Below are 11,495 nucleotides of genomic sequence, written 5' to 3' on the forward strand. Positions count from 1 at the left end.
ATATTGGGTCTCAGGTTAATATGTCAACATGTCTGATACCCGAGTAAAGGATCTCTAATATCTGATTGCTCAGGGATCTAATTGTAATCATTATGAGATACAGTAATGGCAATGAAATCTAATATGTTTTTTACTGCTCTTCTCACAGCCAGAGCAGCAGGGGCATTTTCCACACCAGAAGTATTTCCCACCCTACCCAGTGGGTAAATGACTTTACTGTAATAGGAGTTAGTCAACAGTGTGGGCTCAACACCAAATCACACGGCCACAACAAACAGAAACCCATGACAAGTGTTGTAATGTCCTCCACGAGATTGCCAGCCATAAAATATACTGGAAGTACCACAGGACGTGATAAATAAAAACCACAAACTGTCTCCAAACTGCAGTGAGCTGTAGAAAGCTGGACTCACCAACTGTACATTTTTTCCTCTCACATTCATTCATTCCTTGCTGTCCTAAGGAGGTCACAGGTCGGACAGCAGGTGCAGATCAGCATCTTTTGGATTCAGTGTCCCACTCCCCAAACAGACTGTTGATACTGGATGATTCACCATAAGTCTTAGCACGGCAACTACTCTACGGTTATGGGTGTATTAATAGAGCTGGATAAAGAAAAGCATTTTACACGTAGACCACCATTACAAAAGACACTTTTGGCAGGTCACCTAGAATGCAAAGTCAAATCTAAGTCTTTATGTTATACATTTTTTAAATCATAAATATTAAATTATTTTCTTCCAAGGCCCTAGCAAAGCAGCTATTTTTACATTCCTGACTTCTTAATGTAAAGTACATGAGATGATAGTGTGCAGGGAGCCAAACAGCCAGGAAGACAGCCAGAAAGTGAGAAAGCTTCTTTGGCGCATGCGCTGGGTGAGCGCCATTTACTGGATTGAATGGGCACCATCTTGGAACATGGCATCCATATCCATAAAGGACTTTCTTAACAAGAACTGAACAGCATGTACATTAAAGCTGGGGGTAGGCAGTTTTCTAAAAAAAATAAATAAAAAAAATTCCCTTCATATATTATTGCAATCATCCCCATCGTGATTGTGATCCTGATGCCGTTATATAGCGATAATTCTACATGAATCAATGACCTGTTTTCTTTGTAAAGTCATTCAAGGCTCTAGCTAGCTACAGAAACATGAACTTGAATTAGCCACAGCCTTTCGCTGTCATGATTGTGATGTTCTGTTTCCTGTTTTATTTTGAAGTCTGTCTTGTCTCCCTTGTCCTATCTACTTTACTTCCTGTCTTTTGTTTTCCGCCTGTTTCATTGTTCTGCCCTGATTTGTTTCACCAGTTGTGTCACCTGTTTCTTGTTAGTCCTTGTTAACTTGTGTATTTAGTCTCTGTGTTGTCTTTGTCTTGTGTGGGAGCATTCTGTTGCTGTGAGTTTGGTTGTCTCAGAGTTCCAGTTTTGAGATCCTGTTTTGTTTTGGAATTAGTTTTTGCCTGTTATTTTCTGGATTTTTTGGTATGTACTTCATTTTTGTTTAATAAATCATCTAAACTGCATTTGGGTCCAAGCCTTTCCTGACAAACCGTGACAGAATGCTCCCACCAAACACGGACCCAGCAGAGATGATTTCTGATAAACTTTATGACCTTTTATGTGAACTTATGGAACTCAAAGCCTGGTGGAGGAAGGTTAACGATGATTGCCAGAAGGAAGCAATTTTGGCATTGGCTCGTAAGAAGGTTTTGGAAAAACCTTGGTTAAAAGAATCTATTCCTAACTGGGTTACAAGCTTCATTTTTGATCCAGCTCCTCCACTTACTAAAGGATTGTGTTCAGTCAAACCTGTTAACTCCACCAATGCTTCACTCAGTCACGTACCAGCTCCTCATCAGATTCCAAGCCAGCTAGCACCCACTAGCCTGCCTGCCTCTAGGCCTACTAGCATTGTGGCTACAGGTTCTCTGTTTTTGACCCTGCCTACCCCTTTGCCTGCTTCTCCCAGTCAGGAAGTTTCTCCACCTGGAGGAAAGCCAGAGACTTATGACTTTGTTCCAGTACCTAGCTAAATGTGCTAGACTGAGGAGGCAGAAGCCGCTAGATTACTGAGCAGTCTTTTGAAGGGAGCCGTCTGGCCATATTTTCTGGGAACCGTGGAGGCCGCAAGAGAAGACGTGGTCGACATAGTCCCCGACGCCATGCACTGGTTCAACCGCTCTCCAGTGGACCGGAGCCCGAGTTGTCCAGTGGACCAGAGCCCGTGCTCTCCAACGTTTCCGAGCCCGTGCTGTTCAGCGGATCTGAGCCCGTGCTGTCCAGCAGTTCAGAGCCCGAGGTCTCCAGCGACCTTGAGTCCGTGCTGACAAGTGTTACTGTTCCTGAGTTTACTAGTTTTCCCGAGCTGACGTGCAGCCTTCCAGAACCTCTGCTGACGTGCAGCCTTCCAGAACCTCCGCTGACGTGCAGCCTTCCAGAACCTCCGCTGACGTGCAGCCTTCCAGAACCTCCGCTGACGTGCAGCCTTCCAGAACCTCCGCAGACGTCCAGCCATCCAGAGTCTTCGATGACGGTTCTCCCAGAGTCTGCGTCGACTGAAATCCCAGAGTCTACGCTGACCATTCTCCCAGAGTCTTGGCTGACCGGCGCCCCAGCGACTTTGTCGGGTTGCGGCGTCCCTGAGATATCCCCAGTGACTATGCCCTTTCCCGGTACCCCTGAGACTTCGGCCGTCTCCAGAGTCCCAGAGACTTTGCTTTTGTCGGCGGTCAGGCCAACTTCTGCTCCAGTTACCCTGTCGGTGGAGTTACCGACTTCTGATCTTGTTGCCCGTGCCTGATCCTGTTGCCTTGTTGGCGGACCCGCCTACTCCCGTTCCTGTTACCTTGTTGGCAGACACTGGCCCAGCTGACCCGTCGCCTGTCTCCAGTTCAGCTGACTCGTCGCCTGGCTTCTGCCCAGCTGACCCATTGCCTGCCCGGCCTCCAGAGGGGTTTCGCCTTCACGAACAGCCTTCAGAGGGGTTTCGCCTTCGCCATCAGCCTTCAGAAGGGATTCGCTTTCGCCGCCGGCCTTCAAAAGGGATTCGCCTTTGCCGCAAGCCTCTAGAGGGATATCGCCTTTGCCGCGGCCTTCTGATGGGTTTTGCCTTTGCCGCCGGCCTCCAGATGGGTTTTGCCTTTGCCGCCGGCCTCCAGATGGGTTTCGCCTTTGCCGCCGGCCTCCAGATGGGTTTCGCCTTTGCCGCCGGCCTCCAGATGGGTTTCGCCTTCACAGCCGGCCTTCAGAGGGGCTTCGCCTCCGGCCTCCAGAGGGATATTGCCTTCGCCGCCGGCCGCCTGAAGGGTTCTGCCTTCGCCGCCGACCGCCAGAGGGACACTGCTTTCGCCACTGACCGCCAGAGGCGTCCCATCTGTGCTGTGCCTCTCTGTTCCCTGTCCCAAGTGGTCCCTCTGCTTCCCCTCGTGGCCCTCTGTTTCCCCCAGGCCTCTTTGCCCACTAGTTTCCCGTGCTCTACTGCCTAGCGGCTCTGTCCCCAGTTCCCGAGTGCCCATGGGCCCCAGTTCCCACTATCCTCTGTTCCCTAGCACTGTTTGACTTTTTTGTTCCTCCGTTCGTCCCTCCTCCGGTCCCCCTCCGCACTCCCTGGGTTGACTTTTGTTCGGTTTTTGGTTTTGGACGTCTGGGATCCGTCCCTTGGAGGGGGGAGTACTGTCATGATTGTGATGTTCTGTTTCCTGTTTTATTTTGAAGTCTGTCTTGTCTCCCTTGTCCTATCTACTTTACTTCCTGTCTTTTGTTTTCCCGCCTGTTTGATTGTTCTGCCCTGATCTGTTTCACCAGTTGTGTCACCTGTTTCTTGTTAGTCCTTGTTAACTTGTGTATTTAGTCTCTGTGTTGTCTTTGTCTTGTGTGGGAGCATTATGTTGCTGTTCATTCTGTTGCTGTGTTCTGTGAGTTTGTTTATGTCTGGAGTCTACCCTTCGTCTCTGAGTTCCAGTTTTGAGATCCTGTTCTTCTGTTCTGGAATTAGTTTTTGCCTGTTATTTTTTGGTATGTACTTCATTTTTGTTTAATAAATCATCTAAACTGCATTTGGGTCCAAGCCTTTCCTGACAAACCGTGACATTCGCCATGGTTAACAGAAGGCTAAACTATAAGCAACACTTTCTGTCCATCTCTGAAATGCTTCGTCCGATATTGACACATTTTATTGTGTTTATTGTCAGACTCTATTTTAGACTGGACTCTCTTTGAGAAGTCTGTCTTCCTTGTTTTGGTTTGCTTTGCAGGGTGACAGTAGTTGCTAATGCTGGAATAGCAAAAAAAATTCTGCAGGATTTTATGCCATTGAATCAGGCTTTCACCATCTGAAGGGACGTGCACGTGCATCTGCATATGTAGAACAGCCAATAGGAACGCTCTCTCTATGTAATGACCTGTGATTGGCCAAAGCCTCCCGTTAGAGGGATTTCCAAGAAGAGGTGCAGAAGTTTTCTCTCAGACCACTTGAATTACAATATGATGAAAGGTTATTATGGGATTTCTACCCAATGACGCAAAAAAAAAACCTGCCTACTTGAGCTTTGACCATATATTGAACATTATAACCATAATAATTATATGGAGACTGGACTGGTGTTCAGTGGCTTGCTAAAGGCTGGATGCATGCCATAACATGTCTCAAACTCTACTCCTTCCCAGCTGAAACTTCCTGTTGACCCACAAAGGCTGAAACTGTTCTGTCTTTTGCCACAAACAGGTAAAACAAATACTGAGAATAATGGTGTTCAACCCATCTGGAACAAGTCTGTAGATATGCTACAGAGTGGCATGCTAGCACTTTCCCTGACCACAGCCCCTCCCATGTCGCACTGGTATGCAAACAGCTGCCCAGTCATGACACTGGCCCCGGTGGACCTGCCAGCCTGGCGGACATTTAAACTTTAAAGGGCCAAACTGGACAGCTGGCTGTGTTCATGCTGCGTGGGAGTGTATGTGTGCTGTAAACATTCTGTAGCTCATCCACACACTACTAGACTCACTTGTCACACATGAGGACTGAGGGACCTGAGGACATCCACTTTCCTAGTTGATATCACATTTTATTAATTTAGCACTTTAACACACCACTGAGTGTACACAGTGTATAACTTATCTTCTTATAAGATCATTTCAAAGATCTTCTGAAGCCCAAGGGATATTTTCTCATCTACAAGCCTTCACAGTTTCTATTTGAGTTGTGTTTGCTGTCCCTCCACAATGGGCGCATTTATTGCCAAGATGCTGCTTCCGACAGTCAGCAGCCTGGTGTTTCTGCCTACAGCCAGTGTGGCAGCCAAGAGGGGCTTCCACATGGAGGCCATGGTCTACTTTTTCACCATGTTCTTCACTGCGGTGAGCTTGTGGTTCTGTTTTCATGTGATAGACTGAATCTGTTTTGCTCGCGCTTCATTGATTGTGGTGTTTGAGTGAAATCTTCGTTGTCGATTGAGTATGCAGGAAGCTGAGTGAATTTATATTTTTCAAAATTGCTTATATGAGGGGTTTTGTTTTCTATTTGCTGTTCAACTCAGCAGCATGCTATTTATGAATCTAAGAATCCATAAAGAATATACACTTGAGGGATTTCAATCAGAAGTAAGGTTGGAGTTTAATAGCATTTTATTGAATCTGAATCCAGTATAAATCACACCCATCCCTTATTGAATATATTTAGGATTCACAAGTATAAATAACCTCATATCTAAGAGATACTTAAACTCAAATATTTTGAGAAATATATTAAGTTTTGCGAAACAGTGATCTCTCTAAATGACTACACATTTTGCGCATCGCTCTTTGCTGAGAAAAAAAAAAAGAGGAGACAAAAGATTTGCTAGACTCAGAGCTTAACAAATTTGGATGTTTTACCAACTTGGAACTAGATCCATCATTAAAACAGCTATTGAGGCCCAACCCAATTCACAAGTTGTATACGGTACATATTTACTTTAATGGAAAGAAATCACTTATTAATGATTACCAAATGTTCTATAGGCTCAACTTATTGTGCTGTTGAAAATGGGACTCTATCTACAGGTTGTTAATTGACTAATAACTTATTTGATAAACCATTAACCTCATTGTGACTTGTCTTTCTGTAGATCTACCATGCATGTGATGGACCAGGCCTCTCCATCCTGTGTTTCATGAGATACGACGTTCTGGAGTACTTTAGTGTTTACGGCACAGCTCTCTCCATGTGGGTCACACTGATAGGTAAGTCCTAGTTAACAGTCTGCCACACGCTACATACTAGTTAGTGGCCTCTTCTACACGTTTCTTCCATAATCAAAGTCCATAATTATGATATGACATTGAGAAAGACACTGAGATCCTGCTCACACATGACTACTGTACCAGTCTTTCCACCTGTCTGGATTCCACAATGAAAAATTGGAACTTGCTTCTGGGTTTGTTTGGTGTAAATTCAAACTAGCAGGTACTAAAAACACGTTCATCAAAGAAAATAACGATGATAAGTTAGTATTCAGCAACTACACTTCCCAAGTACAAGGTTAAAAACAACCAGCTCTGCCTGCAACAGTTGTTGATAACACATGTTGTGTCTTTGAGTTCAGCTCACATGTGGTCAGACTTACTTCCTTTTACTCTCTCATATGATCTCACACACGCACGCAAATACATTTGCTCCTCTCCCATCTACCCATCTAAGCCCTTAAGGTTTTGCATCAAGGGCTTTAAATCACGTGCTTTGAAGGGCCAAATGCTTCGACAGCTGACTTCACTGATTGGTCAGCTGTAATTGTAAAATGGCTGGCTAAATATCAAGCTTGAAAGTGTGTGTGTGTGTGTGTGTGTGTGTGTGTGTGTGTGTGTGTGTGTGTGTGTGTGTGTGAGTGAATTCCTTGTAGAACACCAGAAAACAAACTGCCAAAAGGCATCACGGTTTTATGTTTGGATGAACTGAAAACCTTCAGAATTTTGGGCTTCTTGTGCCTGATGCTTAAACTGCCTTCATTGTTCAAATCAATTTTATTTTCACATTTTAAAATGCAAGATTTCTGTGCCATTTCTTCTGCCATTAGTACTTACATATTTCATATCAGTGTGAATTCTTCGGAGTTCTAAGGGCGTTGGGTCCCTCGATAAGTAAGGACTCGTGTTATTTTAACATTGACATAAGATCTATCTCGCAATGTTAACTAAAGTGAAAAATAATTTGTGTATCCGCCCCGTCATTTGGATCCGCTTACATTTAAGGGGTTCTTCCTTGGTCCATGGTACACCCTTCATCTGTAATCTCCTTCCACAGAGAGCAGACCAACAACTCTTGAAAATGAAACTTGGATTATATTGAAAAATAAATGCACCACTGCAGTTACATTTATTTTTCACATCTCACATGCAGTATGTGTCTCCTTGTCCCAGCTCTGGGCGACTTTGATGAACCCCAGCGCTCCAGTATGACCATGTTTGGAGTGCTGACCATCGCTGTGAGGATCTACCAGGATCGCTGGGGCTACGGGATCTACTCTGGACCCATCGGATCAGCTGTCTTCATCATCACTGTCAAATGGGTGAGTGGCCTTAGAATAGCAGGTTGTATTCAGGTTTGGTGAGTAGATGTAAATAAACTGCAGGGGATACCATACAGTAGTGTATACTTATGTGGAAAAATCTTTACTTTTTTACCTTTTTTTTTTCTATCTTCTCGTTGTTGATCTCCACCTTCGACAACTTTGACTTGTGACCTCTCCTTTTTCAACATCTTTTTCTCCTCAGTTTCTTCTGCACTTTAGTCTACTCATTTCACACTTTTTTAATTCTTCTTTTCAACTTGTCTTTCTTCTTCTCCTCTACCGTCCTTTCCTTTCTTTTCCTCCACACCTCCTCTTCACTTTGCTCTCATTCTTTTGCCCCTTCTTTTTCCTCTTGCCATCAAATCAATCAATCGCTCTGTTGGACTTTGTGTGTGACTACTCTGTGGAAATCATTGTAATGATGGTGTTTCAGCTGCAGAAGATGAAGCAGCTGAGGGCAGTGTATCCAGAGAAGACGGTGTACACGCAGCAGGTCGGTCCAGGCTGCTGCTTTGGTGCTCTCGCTCTGATGCTGCGTTTCTACTTTGAGGTGACTATCATCAAAATAAGTGATTTTTTTAAACAAGTGTTTAACTAATCACATACTGTTTTCATTTATATTTAAAAAGATCTGAAGTTGCTCAGTTGCAGCTTCATCTTTTATCAAAATGTGTTGTTTTTCATTAATATACAACTATTTAAAAAAAAAAAAAAGGCAGCCGGCTGTCTAGTTGCATTTCTTCATATGTTGAAATACATTTAAACATTGATTAATGAAATCACCCTAAATATGATGTGCTGTATTCTTTCCACTGCAGGAGTGGGACTACGCCTACGTCCACAGCTTCTACCATCTGTCTCTGGCGGTGTCCTTCATCCTGTTGCTGCCAAAGAAGAACCGCTATGCAGGGACGGGACGAAACGCGGCTAAACTCAGCTGGTTCACTCTCTGCTGCTGTGTATGTTACTTTTTTTTTTTTAATAAAAAGAAAGGAGAGCTGAAAGCAGCAGGACAGGTCATACATGAATGTGCGGACAGAATAGATTTGCATTATCTACATAGAAAGTAAAAGGTGTTATCACTTAGAGGGTAAACTGACCTTGTTTCAAAGCAGCATCACTCCCTGTCAGTCAAACTCATATGTCCTTTAAGTCACCCTAACCCTGCCTCCTAATTGTTCCCTCTCCAGTCCATGTCCCCTGGTACTACTAAAGAGAAGACTGGTACTACTAAAGAGAAGACAGACAAGCCGAAGAAGAAGAAGTCTTCTCGTACCGTGTGGACAATCCCCACCGAGAAGCCGTGGACACAACGCAGTAGCACCCCCATCCTGCCTCTTTACACCCCCCCACCCTCCACACCTGTCAAAGGGACCAGCATCAGCAAGCTCAAAGAGATGAACGGCTGGAAGTGAACCCCAAAACGTAACTGTCTCACGTAGAAGGACTTCATCCTGAAGAACAGGCAGAGATAGTGGTCGGCTAGGAGTGGGAAACAGGAAAATCACCAAATAACTGTCAGTCAAATGCTGATAAACTTGTATGTGGCTGGTAAGTTAATCAACTTCAGCAGGAAACCAACCATCATGAGGACGTTCCTTTCGACTCCAGAAAATCATCGTTGGCTGGTAGAATATTTAAGGTCAGCAGCGATTTCAGGAATCCACCAGTAACTGTAGCTAGCAGATAAAGAAGCAAAAGGGCCCGAAGGTGGTTCTAAAATTTAAGGGCAAGAACAAAAGAGGAATCAGGCCTCCGGCGCCCTCAAAGACCCAATATGAACACAGCTGTCTGAAGCACTTGTCCAGAGCTGAGGACAGGCAGCACGCTACGAAAGAACACACACAGAACGAACAGGGAGACGGTGGCTGAGACAAACCAGTAAAACTGACTGGAAAATTTATGAGAAGAGCAAACAGGCAGATGGTTTATCTCTCCAAAATATATAAATTGTCTTTAGAAATGTTCCTCAGGGGAGACCTTTCGTCTGCTCGCCTCTGTCTGTCCGCCTCCCCTCCTCCTTCTCCTTCCCGTCTCTCTCAGGGAAAGGAAGCACGCGGCTGAATTTGTTTTTGAGAATTACAAGACTGTAAAGCACATTTTACCTGTTTTTATACGTCCTCGAAGTGCCAAATGTGTCATGTGGAGCATCAGACGTTGGAGCAAAGGGGAAGCGGCGGCGGCCCAGACGTCAGTCTGTAACCCGACTGAAGCATCTTGATGTGTTTCTGGATCAGCAGGTGGACTCCTCTGTCTGTTAACTCTAGTTCACTGACCGAGCAGCTTTGGCTATGACTTCTGTCCCTAATGTGCACTGCAGACTTGTGATGTCTCTGGTGAAAACCTTTATCAATATATTGTTATTTATTGCAGCACGGAAGATTGTATATTCAGTATAGTGTGTTTGTTATTGATAATTTTGTTATATTTTGAAAATAAAATGAAATGTGACCATAGAAAGAAAATGGTTGTGACCCTGTTTTTAACTGGTCTTTGGGGACAGGATGGAATTTTAACAGCCTCAACCACCCGAGCCATTATCATAATGCAGTGATATGTACTTAAGCAGAAACCGGCCATTGACACCAAACCCTGACTGGCGCATACTTCAAGGCCCACTCCAGTCTAGCAACACTAATCCAATTTCAAACCCACACATCCCTTTCCACTTTCACTTCAGGACGACATGGAGTTGTGCGTCCGTGCACGTCACCTGCCCTGAACACTACCCAAAGACTACAAACGTCTTCTGCGTATCTTAGACAAAACAGTCTCCGGCCAAAACGTGAATGAACCTCCCCTCCACCAGAGAATGTTTTGAGTCGGGGCCAAGCCGCCAGCTCCTGTGCCCAGAGAAAGGTGTTTTTGTCTGGGTTAAAAAACTTGGCTGGCTGGGCCACCGGCACCACCCGGCTGGCTGCGCCTCCTGGCCCTGACAGGACGGTAACTCGAGCCTTTTATTGCACAAGTGTGAAACACTTTTGAGCTCTTTTACGATCACTGTCTATCCCAGCACCACTCTGCTGAGGGGCTGAAGCCCACACACATTCAGGGCTGTATTACTATACTTGTGAAGACTGTCTTCTGTCTGTAATCCCTGACATTAGCAGTACATTTACCAAAATCAAACCCTATTCTTAACCCTAAATTCAAGCCAGAACCCTAAAAGCCATGTGTTTTGAGGACCTGGAGAAAATGTCTTAAGTTTTAAGGATTTTCTAGATCACTTGACCCTTGAGACATGTGGTCCTTACACACACAGAAACACACATATACACACACACACACACACACACACACACACACACACGGTCTGAACCTGGCCTGTCCGCCGCAGGTCGTATTGGGCGACCGCACTGCTCAGCAGACATCGACAGTGTCAACATAATAAGCGTTTATTGACACGAGTGTGAGCGTGGTCGTCTCCTCCGTGGTCGTCTGCACCCACATTCCAAGGCGGCTAGGAATTTAAGTGGGTATCGAAATATAATAAAGGAATACATCTGAACAAATACAAAAAACGACTTCTACACCAGAAAAGAGCCCTTTCTTCAATACTCCACGGCCTATTCAGGGAAGGTAAAGAGAAAATGTGCTGTATCATTTTTCATTAAAGTCAATTAAGCACCAAAGTGCACGGTGTGAAGTGACTGCAACAGACTCTGGTATGTTTGGTATGTTTGTGCTTTCAGCTTTGTGGTGTAGGTACTTTCTATGGTGAGACAGCAGCCAGTGTGCCACAGGTCCTCTCTCTGTGTGTCAGCTGTTGCCACAGCTGTTGTTAATGCTGTGAGGTCAGCTGCCTCTCAGAGATCACCGCAGGGCTGCAGCCACAACCCATCTTCACTGCTGATACTGGTTACCAGTGACACAATCAAATTCATTACTTCTGCTGAGCAACAGATTGGTCCGTGGCTAGGAATTTAATTTAATGTTATGTTAAC

The 11,495-nt window shown here is 44.9% G+C and overlaps 1 protein-coding gene across 2 annotated transcripts; it reads left to right on the plus strand.

The window, feature by feature from the left end:
* The first annotated feature begins 5,227 nt into the window (after positions 1 to 5,227).
* Positions 5,228 to 9,859, plus strand: mymk (myomaker, myoblast fusion factor). 2 transcript variants are annotated; one of them, XM_078249825.1, is made up of 6 exons: positions 5,228 to 5,362; positions 6,112 to 6,226; positions 7,400 to 7,548; positions 7,985 to 8,101; positions 8,370 to 8,510; positions 8,742 to 9,859. In XM_078249825.1, the coding sequence occupies exons 1-6, from the start codon at positions 5,228 to 5,230 to the stop codon at positions 8,964 to 8,966; spliced, it is 882 nt and encodes a 293-aa protein (XP_078105951.1). In that variant the 3' UTR covers positions 8,967 to 9,859. The 2 variants fall into 2 exon arrangements, with proteins under 2 accessions (XP_078105951.1, XP_078105952.1); XM_078249826.1 differs by having other exon boundaries at positions 8,793 to 9,859.
* The last annotated feature ends 1,636 nt before the right edge of the window (positions 9,860 to 11,495 follow it).

The sequence above is a fragment of the Sander vitreus genome, chromosome 5 (genome assembly GCF_031162955.1).
Source record: "Sander vitreus isolate 19-12246 chromosome 5, sanVit1, whole genome shotgun sequence".
Lineage (NCBI taxonomy): Eukaryota > Metazoa > Chordata > Actinopteri > Perciformes > Percidae > Sander > Sander vitreus.